Consider the following 20,682-nt stretch of genomic DNA (forward strand, 5'->3'; position numbering starts at 1 on the left):
TCAAAAGCATCAATTCTTCTATGGTCTTCCTTATTTACTGTCCAGCTTTCACATGCATATGAAGTTATTGAAAATAATGACAAAACATATCTTGGTTTCAGTCCACCCAGGAGCATGGTAGCTCTGTAGGATAAGCACTGGACTGCGAACCACAAGGTCTGCAGTTTGATCCCACTAGCCACTCTGTGGAAGAAAGAAAGGTTTTCTGTTATGCCGTGATTTACAGCCTCAGAAATTCTAAACAGGGTTATTGTAAGTCGGAACAGACTGGACGGCATTTGACAACAACTAGAATGCTCTTTATGAGAGAGAATGGGTAAGAATTAAGTACTTTGGACATGTTATCAGGAGGAGTCAGTCTCTGGAGAAGGATATCATGCTTGGTAAAGTAGAGGATAAGTGTAAACAAGGAAGACCCGCAATGAGATGGATTATTACAGGGGTTGTAACATTGTATTCAAACATAACAGCAATTGGGAAGAAGATGCAGTAGGCAGTGTTTCATTCTGCTGGACATAAGGTTGCTATGACTTGGAACTGACTTAACAACATCTAACAACAAATGTACAATTCAGTGGCATTATGCACATTCACAGTATTGGGCAGCAACCACCGCTATTGAGTTTCAAAACATTTTAATCACTCCCCTTAAACTATCGACTAAAAAGTCTTTCCCTGTTCTGTTCTTTCCATAGATCTTGTGCCTTCTGTATGTATGAATTTACCTATATGGATATTTTATGTTAGAATCATATAATATGTAGCTTTTTGTTTCTGGATTTTTTTCACTTAGAATAAATTTTTTGGTTCATTTATGTTGTAGCGTCATTTGTTAGATGTTGTAGCGTCATTTGTTATGATTGAGTAAATATTCCATTGTAAGCAGTTCGTTAATTCATGCAACAGTATGTAACACCAGCCTTTCCTCCCACAGCCCTCTCTACTCCTCATTTGGTTTTGATAATCTGTAACAGTGACCACACAGAACTCAGGCGCCATACTTAGAGTTAAGAGGTTTACTAGAGAAGTTAACAGGTTACAAGTGGGGGCACAGCTGTTCCAATCATCGATTGATAAATGCCCACAGGACATAGCACTCCACCATAAGCCTCAGCCTGAAGGCTGAGCTATAGCTCTCTGGGTTAGCAAACTTAGCTCCCCACTTACGTACCTGGAGGTAACCCACTCTGCAAACAGGCTTTCTGTTCAAAGTCACTCAGCTTTACCTTATTTGTGGGCTGGGAAGGCCACTGCTCTGTCTTGTGCTCTGGTTCTTGGCTCTGCTGCTGCTGCTCATTTGCCACTTCTCCAGTGACACAACTTTCTGTTCCTGGATTGAGGAGGTTCAATAGACAGGGATCTTGGGGTCCAAAGGACTTGTTCCATTCCTGTCTCTTTCTTCTTGATGGTAGTGAGATCCTCATTTCTGCTTCTGAGATGGCTCATTTTATACCCATGCTAGAATTTCAATTTTTTACAATTACAATGCACTCTGTTAGCATCCATACACAGCTGAATTATGTCATCCTAGATCAGTATCTTCACCAATCTTCTCTCTCTCTCTTTTTTTTTTTTAGTTTTTATTGTAACTTAAGCGATAGTTTACATGGGAGAACATCAGTTTTACACTCATCATTTCATTGCAGTGATTACAATATCCTCCATACATCTTCATTCAACAGTGTTTGCTTCTATTCCCTCTGGTTTTTTTGTTTTTTTGTTTTATGTACACAAAAACACTCAGGATTATATTATTATTTATGCAACCAAAGGGCACATTCTGCAAGCCTGCCTCCTGGCCACCAGCACACATCCTTTCTCTTTGCAGGAGTCTAGAGAGTCCTAAGCTGCTTTATTTCTCCATGTCCTCATCTCTGCCTCCATCTCTGGTGTCGCTGCTTCTTTGGATAGGGTCCCACATTCTGCTCGTGCTCTTCTCCCTTGATGGTCCTAGGGTCCTCTGTTCCTGGACTGTAAGATTAATTACTCCTCCCTTTACATTACAAAACTTCTACCTTTACAGTTGGGACAGTCGCAATTAGTCATGATAATAATTACTATTGAATCCTAAGACTCTTATCCCCATCTCTTTTTACAAGACCCATCTAGACAAGATGAAAACTATTCAGTGGGGACTCTACCTTCCCCCACACACTCTGAAACTAAATTCCTTCTTGAAAACTTATAAACCAGTCATGTCATGCCTTTATCACCCCCTCATTTTAGGTAGCCAAAGTCTAAGTTGCCCATCCCTATCAGCCCTGTATACAGAGGGGATAGGATTGATCCTTGATGTGAAGACTCCTTCCCTCTCTTAGTATTTAGAGTTACTACCTCCATGAGTAATGGTCAAGTTCATCAAATTGTAGCAATTTACACTTGTTTCCTTTATTAATTTTTCTTTTTAATCTTCCTCTAGTAGAATTCTGATCATCAAGCCATTGAAGCTAGGTCGAGTGAGTACTAGTTTGTCGCCCATCTTCTATTACCCAGACCAAACAGGGCAAAAATGTTGTTTGATGGGAATTACAAACTATGGCTAGAAGAGTCATTAAATAATTCACATATCAATTGGTAAACATTTAGGCTGGCTCTACCTTTTGGCTATTGTGAATAGTGGTCCTGTGAATAATCATGCACAATTTTTTTTTTTTTAACAAAAACACTTGTTTTCTATACAGTTTTCTAAAGAACATGTTTTCAATGTCTAGAAATGGAATTTCTGGATCATGTGGCAATGTAGGATACACAGTGATCCTCAAGGTCAGTTTGAATTGCAAGGTCAGCAGTTAAAACTCACCAGTTGTTCCTCAGAAATCCTATCCAGTGTTGCTCTGAGTTGGACCTGACTCAGTGGCATTTAGCACACATGTCCATGTTTACCTTATGGAGGAACTATCAAATGTTTTCCTCAGAGACTCAAACATTTTGTTTTCACTTGTAATATATGTAAGTTCCAATTTCTCCACATCCTGCCAACATTAGTTTGTTTTTATTTTATAGCCATCCTATTGGTTATGAAGTTGTATTCATTGTAGTTTTTATTTGTATTTCATAAGTAACTGATGATGTTCTGCACCTTTTAATGTATTTGTTAATCACTGTTATATCTTCTTTGGAGAAATGTCTATTCAAGTATTTTGCCTGCTTACAAAATTGTGATTTGATGAAGATTTACAGATCAAATTGGTTTTCCATTCAGCAGTCCATGCACATGTCGTTTCATGGCATTGCTTGCATTCCCACAGTGTATTAACACTCTTCCCACTTGTTAACTGCATTTGTTCCATTCATCCTCCTTTCCTGCCTTCTGAGCTTTGTCCCTGGGCAAATGTTGCCCTTTTGATCTCAAATAGTTGATTGTTCTAAGCAGTGCATGTTACTGTTCACCTTATAAACCTGTTTTTAGACTGAAACTTGAACCATGAGGGTGAGTTTGGTCCCAGGCTTGCAGGGTGACTAAGGGTGCACAGTTTTGGGGCTTCTACCAGTTTCTGTCTAGTCAATAATTCTGGTCTTTTTAATGAGTTTGAGGTTTTTCCCCCCCCACACACACACATTTTCCTCCCACTCTATCCAGAACTCTATCAGGATGGTCTCCAGTGATAGGGGCCATCTAGTTCTCTTGGTCTCAGGATTATTGATGCTGAAGTTTGCAGTATCTCCTTGCTTTTGATGGCAACTGTATGTGTTGAACATAAAGTAGATGAAATAAACAGAAGAAATGATTAAATAAAACAGTTGAAACTATATGTCAGAGGGCAGCCAGAGAAGACAAAAGTGCAATGATATCCCTCGTTCCATGTCCTCTTCTGAATCTGGCCTGAATTTCTGTCAGTTCCCTGATGATGTACTGTTGCAATAATTTTTTAAATTATCTTCAGCAAAATTTTGCTTTCATGTAATATTAATGATATTTTTCAATGATTTTCTAATTCCATTGGATCACCTCTCTTTGGAATGGACACAAATATGGATCTCTTATACTTGGCCAGGTAGCTATCTTCCAAATTTCTTGGCATGGATGAGTGAGCAAGTCAGTGCTTCATCTATTTGTTGAACAATCTGTATTCCATAAGTACCTAGAGCCTTGTTTTTTGCCAATGCCTTCAGTGCACCTTGGATTTCTTCCTTCAGTACCATTGGTTTTTAATCATATGCTACTACTTGAAACGGTTGAACATCGACCATTTATTTTTGGTATACTGTATCTTTGTATTCCTTCCATCTTCTTTTGATGCTTTCTGCGTCATTCAATATTTTTCCCATAAAATCTTTCAATATTGCAAGTCTAGGCTTGAATTTTTTCTTCAGTTGTTTCAGCTTGAGAAATATTGAGCATGTTCTTCCCTTTTGGTTTTTGATATCCAGGTCTTTTCACATTTCATTTATAATGCTTGACTTTGTCTTCTCAAGCTGCCCTTTGAAATTTCCTGTTCACTATTTCCTAATTTTTCCATTCACTTTAGCTTCTCTATGCTCAAGAACAAATTTCTGAGTCTCTTCTGACATCCATTTTGTCTTTTTTCTTTCTTCCCCTCTTCTTCTATTTTTTTTTTTTTTTTAAGTTTTTATTGTGAGTTGAGTGAAAGTTTACAGGGCAGATCATCAGTTTTACATCCAACAAATCATACACCTTGTTTCATTACAATGATTATAATCCCCTCCATGTACCATCAGTTAACATATTTCTCTCTATTCACTTTAGCTCTTTTTTTTTTTTTAATACTCAGGCATATATAATAATTTACACCACCAAAGGGCACATTCTGCAAGTCTGCCTCCTGGCCACCAGTTCTCAGTCCCTCTCTTTCCATGAATCTAGAGTCCTCAGCTGCTCCCTCTCTCCATGTCCCCATCTCTGCCTCTATCTCTGGTGTCGCTGCTTCTCTGGATAAGGTCTTGCATTTCGCTTGTGCTCTTCTCCTAGGGTTCTCTGTTTCTGGACTGTAAAATTAACTACTCCCCCATCTTTGTTACAAAACTTCTATCTTTACAATTGTGACAGTCGCAATTAGTCATGATAATAATTATTCACTATTGAATCATAAGAACCTTATCCCCATCTCTTTTTACCAGATGCATCTAGACAAGATGAAAACTGTTCAGTGGGTACTATATCTTCCCCCACACACTCTTAAACTAAACTCCCTTTGAAAGCTTGTAAGCCAGTCACTTCATGCCTGTATCGCCCTCTCATTTTAGGAAGCCAGTACCTAAGTTGCCCATCCCTATGTGCCCTGTGTACAGAGGAGATAGATAGCATCGATACTTGATGTGAAGACTCCATCCCTCTCTGTTGGTATTTAGAGCTACTACCTCCATAAGTATAGGTCTACTTCATCAAATTGTAGCAATTTACCCTCGTTTCCTTTGTCAAAAATTGTTTTTTGTTGTTGTTGTTGTTGTTTTTAATCTTCCTCTAGTCAAGTTCTGATTATCAAGCCATTGAGGCTAGGTCAAATGGGCACTATCTGCAAGTTTGGGAGTTTTTGTGTGTCTTCCCTCACTTCATATCAGCTGGATGCTTTACTCTCAGCTCTAGCCCTCTGTGGCTATGTCTTTGTTCATGGGCTCAGGTGTCCCCAGGTCTCACCACACTTTGGACCAAGCAGCCCTTCCTCTTCTCTCTCTCATCTCCAGATCAATTTGTGTAATGCTCTTGATGTCATCCCGCAACTCTTCTGGTCTTAGGTCATTAGTATTTGATCCATCAAACATGTTCTTGAGATGGTCTCTAAATTCATGTGGGATATATTCAAGGTCATATTTTGACTCTTGTGGACTTGTTTTTATTTTCTTTAACATCATCCTGAACTTACATATGAGCAATTCATGGTCTGTTTTTTAAGTCTGCCCCACCTTTGTTTTGGATGATGCTATTGAGCTTCTCCACCATCTCTTCTCACAAATGTTGTTGTTGTTGTTGTTGTTAGGTGCCATTGAGTCGGTACTGACTCATAGAGACAGTATGCACAGCAGAACGAAACACTGCCCAATCCTGGGCTAACCTTATTACTGTTGCCACGCTTGAGTCAATCGATGCTGCCACTTGGCCAATCCATCTCGTTGGGGGGTCTCCCTCTTTTTCTCTGACCCGCCACCTTACCAAACATGATATCCTTCTGCATTGACTGCTACCTCCTGACAATATGTCCAAAGTATGATAGACGAAGTTTGGCCATCTTGGCCTCCAAAGAGCACTCTGGCTGCACTTCTTCCAAAATAGATCTATTGGTTCTTTTGGCAGCCCATGGCATTTTCAATATTCGACTCCAACACCATAACTCAAAATCATCAATTCTTCTACGTCTTCCTTATTCACTGTCCAGCTTTCGCATGCACATGAGGTGGTTGAAAATACCATGGCTTGGATCAGGTGCACTTTAGTCCTCAAGCTGACATCTTTGCTCTTCAACACTTTAAAAAGGTCTTGTGCAGCAGATTTGCCTAATGCAATACGTCGTTTGATTTCTTGACTGATGCTTCCGTGTGTGTTGATAGTTGATCCAAGAAGAATGAAGTCCTTGACAACTTCAATCTTTTCTCCGTTGATAAGAATGTTGTTTATTGGTCCAGTGGTGAGGAATTCTGTTCTCGTTTTATAGTCAACTTGATTTCTGTGTATTCCATCTAGTGAGGTCCATGTGTTTTAAAAAGGTATTTGCAATGAAAAAATCTTTGTTCTTGCAAAATTCTCACATGCTATTTCCAGCATAATTTCTGTCACCAAGGCCGTACTTTTAATCTCTGATCCTTCTGTTTCCAGCTTTTGCATTCCAATCACTAATAATTATTAATACATCTTCATTGCATACGTGATCAATTTTAGAGTGATAAAGTTAGTAGAATTCTTCAGTTTTATCATCACTGACTTTAGCAGTTAGTATGTAAATTTGAACAGTAGTGGTATTAATTGGTTTTCCTTGTAGACATATGCATATTATCGTATAACAGACAGCATTATACTTTCATATAGATCTTGAGATGTTCTTTTTGATGATGAATATGATGTCATTCCTTTTCAAGTTGATGTTCATGGCATAGTAATCCGTATGATTTTTTTTTTTTTTTTCAAAATGGCCAATGCCAGTCCATTTTAGCTCACTAATGCCTAGGATATCAATCTTCATGCATTCCATTTCAATTTTGACAACTTCCAATTTTCCTAGATTCATACTTCATACATACCATGTTCTGATAGTTAGTGGATGTTTGCATGTGAAGCTGTTTCTCCTCATTTTGAGTTATACCCCCTCAGCAAATGAAGGTCCCAAAGCTTTACTTCATTTACTTCATTATGGTCATCTCTATCTTGAGAAGACAGCTCTTCCCCAGGGGTATTTTAAATGCCTTCCAACCTGAGGAGTTCATCTACGGCACTATATGTGACAATGTTCCACTGCTGTTCATGATGTTTTCATTTTCTGGCACTCTATCTAACTGGTCTGCTGCTGCTCATAAGGTTTTCAGTGGCTAACCATTTAGAATATTCCATCTTTCCTTTCTCCTAGTCTGTCTTAGTCTGGAAGTTCTGCTGAAATCTGTCCAACATGGGTGACCCTACTGGTATTGAAAATATCTGTGGCAGAGTTTCTAGCATCACAGCAACATTCAAGTCACCACAGTATGACAAACTGACAGATGAGTGGTGGAGAAAGATGTTTACTAGTTCTTAATTGACTTTGTAAAGACTCTCAACTGCAGGAATCATGGATAACATTGTGAAGAATGGGTATGCCAGAACACATGGTTATACTCATGAGGAACTTGTACATAGACCAAGAGGCAGTAATTTGTTAAAGCAGAATAAAGGTTTAAAAATTAATGGTTTAAAAATAAGTATTCTTGGTTGGCAACTTTTTTCTTTCTTAATTTTGTGTGTGTGTTCCTATTGCCTGCTTGACTGCATTGTTTCTGCTGAGAAATCAGAGCTTAATCTTACTGGTTTTCCTTTGTAGGTAACATTTTATTTTTCCTGACTGCTTTCAGGATTCTTTTCTTGTCTTTGATTTTGGAGAGTTTGATTATGATAGATCTTGGTGATTTTCTTTTGGAGTCTATCCTATTTATGGTTTGTTCAGATTCTTGAATACTTATATTCTGAGGTTTTATGATGTTATGGGGTTTTGTTTTTGTTTTTCAAGCAACTCTTCAACTAACTTTTCTTTGTTTCTTCTGAAGTTCGACTCATCTATAGGTTATTCCTCTCCATGTTGTCCCACATGAATTTTAGACTTTTTAGATTTTTTTTCATTCTTTCTTTTACGATTATTCTTCTAGCTTCCTAGTGTTGAGAGGATTATCTTCAAGATCACTAATTCTGGCTTCTGTTGATTCAAATCACCTCTTTTGCCCTTTAAGTGTATTGTTCATTTCTGATATCTTAGTATTAATCTTCTGGATTATGGTTTGCAGGCTTTGTATTTTCTCCTATCCTTTTTCTATTTTGTTTCATTGTTCCTGTAGTGCTTTTCTGAATTAGTCCTTGTTTTCCTTGACCTTTTGGTCAGTTATTCAGAAACACCTAAATATCGTTTTCCTGAATTCTATTTCAGATAGTTCCAATGCCTTTTTTTTCTTCAAGAACATTTTCTATCTTTGCCTCTTGGTCATTTGTTTGAGCTACTTTGTCTTGTTTCGTTATGTGAACAGAAAATGTCTGCTCTTTTCAAGGGATTGTAGTGTTGTTGTATTTGTATTAAGTTGATGAACGCATGCTGGTGTAGTCTTAGGCACTCACCAGTTGCCTCCTGGTGAGTGTGATCAGGAGATGAGTTTATGCACTGTTTTTTGTTTGCTGTTCAGGCAGTTCAGGGTGGATTTAGCTGGTGTTAGTTGTTGTTGTTGATTCATGGACAGCAGCTGGTAATGACTCAAGCCAATGGATGGGGTTGTAATGGGTACAGCTGTGGCTGGGCTGTATGGCTGCAGCTGCTGTCTCCTTTCAGGTGAAGCGAGAAGATAAAACACACGAGAGAAGAAGAAAAAAACCCAAAAACCTAGCAAATACCAATTAAAAAAATAAAATAGTAATGAAAGAAGGCGGCAAAAACCGGCAGCATCTTTCTCTCCACCAAAAAGCAGTATGCCTGTGTGCCATCTACTGGCCTCTTGTCTTCACAGCCACCCATGAAAGTTCAAGATGGTTCCATTTCACCTGTCAGGACTGCACAAATAACCAGTCTTTCTTTTTTCTTTTTTTTCTCTACCCCACATGTTCATTCAACTGCTTCTAGTGAGACCTAGTCCAGGGCCGGCCAGGGCTGACTGTGCAGATTTGGAGCAGGGCCCACCTGAGCAAGGTTATTGCAGATAGTTCCTGCTCACTCTAGTGGGGCTCACAACCTTGGCGTTCACCTCCCTGCGGCTCTCGCCGCCTGGAAATTGGAAGCTTCCCTGGGAGTGTATACTGGTGGAGGCCTTCCTCACCTCTGGTCACCAGGGGAGTGTGGGGAACAAGAAAAAAAAAATCGCATCTTTGTCTCTGCAAGTCACAAGTAGGTTTCTGCAACGTGAGTTACATTTTCTTGTCTCTGAAGTCGCTCACAAATGTGCAGGATGGCTGAGGCAGGTCTGCTTGGCGGTCACAGCTCAGCAGTCACCTCATCTTTTGCTGCGTCTGCTCAGATCTCTCTCCCAGGAAGCACTCAGTCCACTTGAGTTTTAGAACTGTCTTTTGCATCTGTCTCGTTGGATTTTCCGCAGTCTGCTGTAGAGGGTCCACACAGCCTTTCAGCCTTGTTCATCATCTTGACCCTACTTCTTTCTTTGGTTTTTATATGAAGTTATGCGAGTTTCACAATATTGCTGGGAAGTTATGCCCATTTTTTTTGTTCTATGGAAACTTTAGCTCCAAAATGTAATGATTGCTTTTTTGATATCTGCAAGAACTTGCTGATAAAGCTGTTGGTATGAATTTTAATTGATTCAATTTCTCTAAAGGTTATAGGGTAATCAGGTTTTCCAGTTCTTCCTTCAGTTTTGATATATTATAGTTTAAATTTTATCTTAGTAAGTTTTCAAATGTATTGGTAAAATATGAATAGTTTGTGTGGGGGTGGTTAATATCTAGAGTATCTGTTTTTAATCCTTCCATTGGCTATTGTGTCTTCTCTTTATTTTTCTTTTTCTGACCAAATTCTTAATTGGTGTATTCATTTTATTAATCTTTTGAGAGAATCAACACTTTGGTTTTTCTTACCTCTATGATTATGTGTGTGTGTTTTTATTAATAATTCACTGATTTCTACTTTTATTTTTATTAATTTCTTCCACAAAGTTTCTTTGTATTTATTTGGTTTTTCTTCTAACTTTTGAGAACAAACGCTTGGCCTATTTATTATTCAGGGTTTCTTTGATAGGAGCTATATAGCTCTAAATGCTTTGACAACATACCACAAATACCAATAAGCAAATTTTTGTTGTTTTAATTCATGGAAATACTTTAGATTTTTTTTTTCTTATGATTTCTCCTTTAGCTTTAGAATAATTTTAAAATGTGTGTTTTAGCTTTACAATATATAAAGTTTTTCTAGATATTTTGTGGTTTCCAACTTAATTTAATTCCTTTGAAATTTGCAGGGACTTATTTTGTCCCTAGTTTATGCTTGAAACAAATGCATTTTAGTTTGTCTCCTTGTATGCTTGGAACAAATTTATTTGATCGAAGTGCATAGTGTAGTTGTATATATGTGCGTTAGGCCATGCTTGTTAATCATGTTGCTCACAGTTTGCATCCTTTCTGATTTTTTTTCTACTTGCTCTATCAGTTACTAATAGAGATATATTTAAATCTTCTGCTAGGATTATAGATTTGTGTATAGCTCTCCTCAACATTCTGAGAATTTTTGCCTTATGTATTTTGATGCTATGTTTAATTCGTCACTGAGTCTGTGTCTTTTATGATTTAGGCTTTTAAAAATCAAAACAAAACCCCCACCATTATGCCCACTGTAAATCTCTGCTTCGTACACTCTTTTACTCACCCAGATGATTATCTCACACCTCAGCCTTCAAACATTGTCCTGTGTCTTCACTCTCAGCTTGTTCCCTACTGTTATAAGGAATATGTCAATATCAGAAGTCCTTTAACATCTGCCTGTGGCACTATAGGATAAGCACTGGACTTCAAGGTCAGCGGTTCAAACTCACCAGCCACTCCTTGGAAACCCTATACAGGTTTGCTATGAGACAGAACCGAGTTGACGGCACTTGAGAACAACAACATTGCTCCACCTATTGGGGCTTATATTCATACTCTCCTACTTTTCATTCTCTTATCTAAAGGCAGACTCTCTATTTACACGTTAGATTCCATTTTTTGTCACCTATTCAAATATACACTCCAGTTCTCTGTTTTCTACAAAACCTTTCTCTCTCTACTGGATCATGTATTGTACTACTCAAATATGCTACAATTTCTCCCAATTTAACTAATGTTTTATTAACCACAGTTCTCTCACCCAGTGTCCTTGTACTCCTGTGTCACAAAATGTCCTAAAAGAACTGTCTATATTTGTAGTCACCAACTTTTATACTCTTATTCTCTTTTCAAGTTTTAATTGTGAAAAACAAGGCACATGGTTAGTGCATGAAACATACGTTTTCTGGTTGGCTGATGAGGTGTATGAGTTGAGATAAAGCAGAAAAGCAACAGTGACTCGTAATAGTGGGATCATACCTATTGTGCTTCCTAATTTGTTGTTGCTGCTAAATGCCCTCTAGTCCATTCGGACTCATAGCAACCCTGCATAGGGTTTCCCAGGGGTTTGGATTGTCGACCTTGTGGTTAGCCGCCCAGTGTTTACCCCATAATCCACATCAGGACTCTAACTGGAATGCTGAATTTTAACTCCTGATAAGATTAATGAATCTCTTGATAAGAATTTTGTTTTCAGCATTTTATCAGAATCATATTTTTGGAACTCTTAATACTCAAAACCACATCATTTTCTTTGACTTCAACTTTATCCTTTATTCAGGTATCCTTCCCCCCACCCCTCCCTCCCACATTATCATAACATAGATTGAACTTCAAAGTGTCTGGAAACACAACTAGGTATGTTCAGATTGTCCCAATGGCAGTATCTTAAATCTACAAGGTCTCCTTTAAAAATAATATTTTACTGTGTTTCCAGTGAAAATTTACACAGCAAAGTAGGTTTCCACTTTAAAAAAAAAAAAAAAGTCTACGTACATTCTTCAGTGACACAGGTTATGTTTTTCACAGTGTGTCAGCATTCTTATAATTTCCATTCTGGTTGTTCTGTTTCCAGTAATTTAGTTTCCCTGCCTCCCTAACTTCTCATCTTGACTGTAGAGTGATTGTTAACTACTTAGTCTCATAAGGAGGCCTGGTGGCACTATAGGATAAGAAGTGGACTGCTAATGTGAAAGCCAGCTTTTCGAACCCCCAGCCATTCCACAAGTGAAAACGAAGGCTGTTTTCTTCTGTAAAGATTTACAGTCTCAGAGACCCTGTGCATGGTCACTATGAGTCAGAATCGACTTGATGACAGTGGAGTTTTGTTGTTGATTAGTTTTGGTCTCATATAGTTAATTTTGAAAGAAGTACCGTACTCACAGGTGATAGCCTTTATTTTATGAGCCAATCTGCTACTTAGCTAAAGGACAACTTCAGGGTTCAAGATTTAAAGTAGTATCTTAGGGCAGTAGTTTCAGGGAGTCCTCTAATCTCCTCCAGTCCAGTAATTCTGGAACTTTTTAGAATTTGAATTCTGTTCTGCATTTTCTTTTGGCTCTATCAAGGCCCTTGTATTGTAGATCTGATCAGAGTGATCTGTGGATATAGTCTGCAGCACCTAGTTCTTCTTGTCTCAGGGTAGATAAGGCTGTGGTTTCTGTAGAATACAACCGTAACATTTTTTATGCTGAGTAATAACATTATGACTGGCATGGTCCTGTAGCATAAGCACTGAACTGGTAACACAAGATCAGCAGTTTAAGCCCACCAACCACTCTTGCAAACCCTGTCTAAGGTCGCTATGAGACAGAACTGACTCAGGGACACACAATAACAAAGCAACAACAATAATAAATAAAACATGAAAAACTTCATTAAATGTATAGTGTTCATAGTCACTGCAAATAGATGGAGTGCAGAAATATTACAGAAGCCAACTAGTCCTTACATACTTCATTTCAGCCTTTATATCATTTAAAAAATAATGTTTGAGCACTTATATGCTACATATATCATTATGTGTTAAGGGAAATAGTAGTGATTAAAATATATGTTTTCATAAGTTTATTTTACTGTACTCTTATAATTAAAAAGAGATATTTGTATTTTAGATTTTTACAGATTGTTTGAATTGACCTTATCATTTCCTCCTTATGTGCAGCAAATTATGCTGTTTCTCTTGGAGGATTCCTATATTTTGCCAGCTACTTTCCATCTAACATCGTCTTTCAAAGCTATGCAAAGATGTCCCTCTTTCAGAAGCTGATTTCCAGTCTCTGCTCAAATATTGCAATGGCAATTGGGACTCAGCAACTAGTATGGGCAGAAACAAAACGTAAGTGTTATTTTGCCTTGCTCAAGTAGCTAGGAGGATAAGTCAGAAAGTATTGCTCCCAGGGTTCTAGTTCATACATGCAAGGGCTTATTCCAAACAAATAACGTTTAAAATGTATAATTCCTTGCAGTCAATGTATAGCTGCTGTTAAATTCCTTAGTAATATAATACACTTGTCTTAATCTCGTTAGAGTTTCTTGGGCGGGGGGGGGAGAAGTCCTTTCAAAATAGTGGCTTCCAAAGGTATCTTCTGGGACAATTAAAATATGACAATAAGGTCAGTTCAGGAATTATGCTGTCTGTTTTTTGAGATTCCGAAGGGGTAGTCTTGACAGATTTTCTCAACGCAGAACAATTACAGAGGTTATTAGGAAGAAGTTTTCAGAAACTTGAAGACTGCTTCAGTGAGGAAAGGTCAGGAATTTGTGGCTAGGAATTTTTTTCATCACCGCAAAACACCCGCTGCCCACATTAGCAAAGGCTGTTCTATGTGCATTTTATTGGGAACCCTTACCCCACCTATCCTATAGCCCTGATCTTGTTTCTTAAGACTTCTTTTTGTTCCCCAAACGCAAAGAATGTTTATAAAGAACACAGTGGGAGGCCCCTGAGTATGCCAAAACTGCTCTTTTGATGTAAATCAGAGAGCCCAGAGTTCTTTGGGGAAGGGTTGTTGTCACTGTGTTAGGTTCCGTGCTGTCCATTCAGTTCCGATTCCTGGTGATCCTCTGCACAATAGAAGGAAACACTGCCCAGGCTTGTGCCATACTCACAGTGTCCATTGCTGCTGCCACTGTGCCAATCTATCTCGGAGGTCTTCCTCTTTTTCGCTGCTCCTCCTACCAAACATAATGTCCTGTTCCAGAAACTGGTCCTTCCTGGTAATACGTCCAAAGTATGAGTGGTGAAGTGTCACCATTCCTGGCTTTGAAGGAGAATTCTGGCTGTACTTCATCCAACAGAGATCTGTTGGTTCTCCTGGAAGTCAATGGTACCTTCAGTGTTCTTCTCCAACACCACAACTAAATGCATCAGTTCTTCTATAATTCTCATTATCCATTGCCCAACGTTCACATGCATATAAGGCTATTGAAACTACCATGACTTAGGTCAGGGGCACCTAGGTCCTCAAACTAATATCTTTGCTCTTAAAACACTTTGAAGAGGTCGTGTGCAGAAGATTTGCCTAATAATGTATTTGATTTCTTGGCTGCTGCTTGCATGAGTGGTGATTGTGGATCCAAGCAAAATGAAATCTTTGGCAACGTCAGTCTTTTCTCCATTTATCATGATGGAATTTACTGGTCCATTTGTGAGGGTTGCTGTTTTCTTTACGTTGAGGTACAACCCACACTGAAGGCTGTAGTCTTTGATCTTCATCAGTAAGTATTTTAAATCCTCTTTGCTTTCAGCAAGCAAGATTGTATCATCTGCATATGGCAGATTGTTTATGAGTCTTCCTGCAATCCTGTGATGCTACGTTTTTCATATAATCAGTTTTTTAAGATTATTTGCTCAGCATACAGAATGAGAAAGTATGGTGAAAGAATACAACCCTGGTGTATATCTTTTCTGATTTTAAACCATTCAGTATCCCCTTGTTCTGTTCTGACAACTACCTCTTGGTTGATGTACAGATTCCTTATGAGTACAATTAAATATATTGGAATTCCCATTCTTCACAATGTTAGTCACAGTCTGTCATGATCCACACAGGCAAAAGTCTTTGCATAGTCAATAAAGCATAAGTATGCATCTTTTTGGTATTCCCTGCTTTCAGCCAAGAACCATGTGACACCAGCAATGCTATCCCTCATTCCATGTCCTCTTGTGAATCCAGTTTGAATTTCTGGAAGCTCCCTGCCTATGTACTGTTGCAATGCTTTTAAATTATCTTCAGCAAAATTGTGCTTGCATGCATGAAATACTCATGATTTTGTTAGAGGATTTCTGCATTCCATTGGGCCATTAGAATGGGCACAAATATGGACTTCTTCCAATTGTTTGGTCAGGTGGCCGTCTTCCAAGTTTCTTGGCATAGATGAGTGAGTGCCTCCGGTGCTGCCTTAGTGTGTTGAGTGATTTCAGTTTGTGTCCCATCAATGCCCGGAGCCTTGTTTCTCATCATTGCCGTCAGCTTGGCTTTGACTACTCCTTCAGTGCCGTCAGTTCTTGATCATATGTTGCTGTTGTAAAATGCCGTTGAGACAGTTCCAACTCATAGTGACCCTGCATAGGATTTCCGAGGAGCAGCTGGTGACTTTGAACTGCCAAGCTTGTGATTCAAACCAACTTTGCAGTCCAGTGTATTATCCTGCAGTACCACACCAGGACTACCTCATAAAATGACTGAATGTCAACCATTTTTATTTTGTACAGTTATTCTATGTATACCTTTCATCTTCTTTTGATGCTTTCTGCATCTTTCAGTATTTTGCCCATGGCGGTTGGTGGTTATGTGCCATGGAGTCAGTTCTGACTCATAGCGACCCTGTATAGAGTTTCCAAGGCTGTAATTCTTTATAGGAGCAGAAAGCCTCATCTTTCTCCCATGAACAGCTGGTAGTTTCAAACTGCTGACCTTAAGGTTTGCAGCCTGATTCGTAATCACTACGCTACCAGAGCTCCTTCAGTGAGGCTTGAAGTTTTAATTTATTAAAGGTTTCTGTGATTTTGTAGCAATAACTTTGATTAATCCTTGTATATATTAGCAATTTTATAGGGTGTTCACATTTTAATATTATTAAACTTCCCTCCGAAAATTAGGCTGTTATAAAATACCCTCTGTAGTGTGGTTGTTTTCACATTACCTTAAAATTTTACTGTAAAACTGTTAGGGTCTCATCATGCTCCTTTGTCAGAATTGTTGCCCTCTGTCTAGTTAAGGGGTGGAGGAATCAACCCTGGGTCTGTTTTTGTAATTTCCTTCTTCCCTTTTTATCCATGCATTATCTATGATAGATCCTCATGGTCTTTTGTTCTGTGTTCCCACCCATTTCTACTTCTCAATGATTATAAATATTTTCCCAAATTAAATATTCCAGTAAACATTTAGCTAGCATGAGAAGGACTGTGTTTTAAATCTCTAGGTCTCTTTATTGTTCTTAAAGCTATTTCCCTGACATTCTGGTATGTTGTATTGCTTTTTCAATCATTAACAATTGTATTTTGTGTGGAATTATAGAAGAGAATACCTTTCATGAATACATACTCAGTTGTCCTCCTGGGCAACCTAAATTCTAAGAGTATAAGAAAATATTTGTTCACAATAGGTATCCCTAGATGCCTTTCTCCCCGCATCCCCCCTCCTCCCCCCCAACCCCCCATCTTCTCTGTCTAACTGTTTTAGTGTCAGTTGAAACCTATATCAAATGTCTCCTGTTGTGTTTTAGATACTGGAATTAAGTGGAGTAACATTTTGTCGTCAACAAAACTGGATAATTTTGCCTTTGCCTATATACTGGGAATGCTTTTATTTGATGCGTTCTTGTATGGTCTTGTGACCTGGTATATAGAAGCTGTTTTTCCTGGAGAGTATGGTTTGCCCAAGCCATGGAACTTTTTCTTGATGGTGAGTTATAATGCTTTTCTGTTATGGAGTGAGACCACAGTCCTTCTACATCTGTCCAGTGCTTATCCTACAGTACCACACAGGTGGCTTTGCTTTGAGCTGCTGATCTCAAGGTCAGTGCTTTAAACCCACTAGCTGCTCTGCAGGAGAGATGTGCGGAGGCACTCAGCAGGGTGTCTTTGGTGGAGGCATGGAAATAAACACTTTTCCAGGACACTCCCAGAGGTTTAAATTTAATATAAAGTAAGGGCAAATAGTTTGGGGTGCCCACCAGTAGAGAAGTATAACTGGGGTGAGAAGAAACGTGGCAATTTCTGAATCAATTGGGATGCTGCCTTGGGCCCACAGTCTTAGTGGAGGTCAGAGGCTGGGGCCACAGCCAGCCTGCTACAGTGCAAAAAGAACCCAGCAACTTGTAGAAAAAGCAGTGTGACTTCTTTTTCTTTCTCTCTTCTGTTTTCCCCTGTCACACCTTCTCTGCCTAGCCTATGTGTCTTCATGTGGGTGGGAGCACACCCCAAAAGGGTCTAGCATTGCACCCACAGGGTACAATTTGCCTATGGGACAAAGAGGAAGTAGCTGAAAGCCACAGTTGACTTCAGAGGCTAATCCTCCAGTGGGTTCTTATGACGTCTGAATTTGGGATTTAGCCCTGAAGCTGGCTCTCCTACTCAGGTGGGAACTTTTATTTATGGCTTATCTAACAAGGGACAGCAGGTCTGGTCATATAGCCAAGCCATGTGTGCACCCTGTAAAACCCCAACATAAAGGCAAGAGCCAATACCACCTACTATATACAAGGGCACAGTCATTTTGAGAAGTATGCTATGCATACGCAGATCCCTAACTGATCTTCAGAGATAAAAATGTGAACAATCTTTTTTCCATTCATTTCTCCATCTCTGCGCACCTCCGTGGTAATGACTAGAGGGGAGGCCTGAGCGAGTGGACACCCTACCCACCCCTGGAGGTTTCTACTGTGCCTGCACACTGCCATGCATAGCAAAGGCTACTGGACTAGTTAGCTACGCTTTTTGTTTGTTTGTTTGTTTGGGTTTGCTTTTACTTTTGTTTCTGTGTTTTGTCTTTTTAGCCTACTTTTTTCCTGGGGGTGGGAGCTTTCTCACCCTACATTACCAAGAAGAGACAGTAATCATGGCCATATAGCCAAGCTACAAGCATACCCTATAATAGCCCACCATCTGGACGTGAGCCAATACAAACTGCTACACATTACATAGATAACCAATACTTGCTAAGATTGCTCACAGTTGAGTAATAAGAGATATGAAAAGGGAAGCCTATCTCCAGATCACATCCACCGGGAGTCACTCAGTAAGTTTCATAATACAGCAACACACATTCATTTAATCATTGATAACACATCTAACTATTGAAAATGTACACGAAACAACAAAAGATCTCAACACATGTCTAGAAACAGAAAAGAGTATCTGAGACAAATGAGCTGAAGGTAGGCATAGACTTCACACTAAAAGGAGAGCAGGATTTGGAACTTCCTAGAGAAGGAATTCAGAAGAATGATACTGAGGCACACCCAAAGATTCTAAAGAGAGATGGAGGAAAATAAGGAAGTAGTCAGGAAAATACCACATGAGCAATCAATTAAGATAGATACAGCATTGGAAACAATTCAAAACCTGCAAAAATAAGTCCAAATAATTAATAATAAAATATCAGAAAAGGACAATACACTGAAAGGGCAAAGGAGTATAATGGAAGAGATGGAAGCCAGAGCCAGTGAACCTAGAAGGCAAATCTCTCAATACTGCTAAAATAGAAGAGCAAGCAGAAAAAAGGATTTAAAAAATCTGAAGAGAGTCTAAGATTCATGTTGGACAACATGAAGAGGAATAACTTAAGAATTATTGGCATTCCAGAACAGGAAGAATCACAGAAGTTCACAGAGGAGATAGTTGAGGAGCTTCTGGAAGAAAATTACTCTAATATCTTGAAGGATGAGAAGATAAGCATTCAAGAAGCTGACCAAACCCCAGGAAGGATAGACCCCAAAAGAATAATCACCAAGGCATAATCATAATCAAGCTCTGCAAAATCAATGACAAGGAGAGAATCCTAAAAACCACTAGGGAACAGAGAAGTGTTAGTTACAAAGGGAAGCAAATCAGATTAACTTTGGATTTCTCAGCAAAAATCATGCAGGCAAGAATGCAATGGGGAGACATACTAAATAAACCCTAAAAGAAAAAAAAAAAAAACAGCCAACTAAGAATCGCCTACCCAGCAAAGCTGTCAGTAAAATATGATGGTGCAGTGAAAACATTCCAGGATAAACAGAAGCTAAGAGACTTTGTTGAAGCCAACCCAGCACTTCAAATCATCCTAAAGGGAGTTCTTTGGGCTGAAAACCAGTAAGAACAGACAAGAACATACAACAACCAGAAATTGGCAGATGTGGCAAAACCACCTGGAACTCAGTCAAAAGAAGAGTCCAGAACAGAAAAAAATCAAAATGAATTCAGAGAACCTGGGAAGTCAGTTAAAGATCAAAGTAATAATGCCAAAGAAAGGAAAAATATAGGAACAGAGATCCAGGTGGTGAGGAGGTCAGGTAGATTGCAGGATAAAATAGACTGTCTTAAGTGAAGGAAAAAGCTAATAGATTATAGGGTAGATTATAGGGTAACCTCAAAGAAAATTAATACTTCACAACATACTAATAATGGCAGCGTTGAAAATGAAATTTGTAAAGTAATACCATTTACAATAACAGCCCAAAAGGATGAACTATTTAGGTATAAATGTAACCAGAGAAATAAAACTGCAAAGCAGTACTACAAGAAATCAAAGGAGACTTACAAAAATGGAAGCATATACTATGCTCCTGGATTGTTGTTATGTGCCGTGGAGTCAGTTCTGACCCATAGCGACCCTGTACAGGGTTTCTGAGGCTGTAAATCTTTACAGGAGCAGAAAGTCTCATCTTTCTCCCACGGAACATCTGCTAGTTTCGAACTGCTGACCTTGCGGTTCTCAGCTCAATTCGTAACCGCTACGCTACCAGAGCTCCTTATGCTCCTGGATAGGAAGACTTAATATTGTGAAAATGTCAATACTACCCAAAGCAATCTACAAATGTAATGCAATCCCAATCCAGAGTCCAATGACAGTCTTCAAAGAGATAGAAAAAACAATTATAAACTTTTTATGGAAAGGAAAGAGACCCAGGCTAAGTAAAGCACTGCTTAAAAAGAACAAAGTTGGAAGCCTCTCACTCCATGATTTCAAAATCTACTACATGGCTACAGTGGTCAAAACAGGCTAGTACCGGTACAATGAAAGCTACATAGATTAATGGAACAGAATCGAGAATCCAGAAATTAACCCATCCACATACAGCCAACCTTTGATCTTTGACAAAGGGCCTAATTACATTACACGGGGAAGAGATAATCGCTTCAACAGATGCTGCTGGCAGAAATGGAAATCGATATGCAAAAAATCTAAACATGACCTTTACATCATGCCATATAAAAAACCAACTCAGCATGGATTGAAGACCTAACTGTGAATCTCAGAATTATAAGG

The 20,682-nt window shown here is 38.8% G+C and overlaps 1 protein-coding gene across 1 annotated transcript in view; it reads left to right on the forward strand.

Moving 5' to 3' along the window:
* LOC102824565 (ATP-binding cassette sub-family A member 3-like) overlaps window positions 1–20,682 on the forward strand; it is a 133,206-nt gene that overhangs the window by 24,441 nt on the left and 88,083 nt on the right. Inside the window, exons 7-8 of the mRNA XM_006875983.1 lie at window positions 13,368–13,541; window positions 16,934–17,112. Of these exons, the coding sequence (XP_006876045.1) occupies window positions 13,368–13,541; window positions 16,934–17,112 (353 nt within the window). The remainder of the gene's footprint in view (window positions 1–13,367; window positions 13,542–16,933; window positions 17,113–20,682) is intronic.

Source organism: Chrysochloris asiatica, unplaced genomic scaffold (genome assembly GCF_000296735.1).
Source record: "Chrysochloris asiatica unplaced genomic scaffold, ChrAsi1.0 scaffold00348, whole genome shotgun sequence".
Classification (NCBI taxonomy): Eukaryota; Metazoa; Chordata; class Mammalia; order Afrosoricida; family Chrysochloridae; genus Chrysochloris; species Chrysochloris asiatica.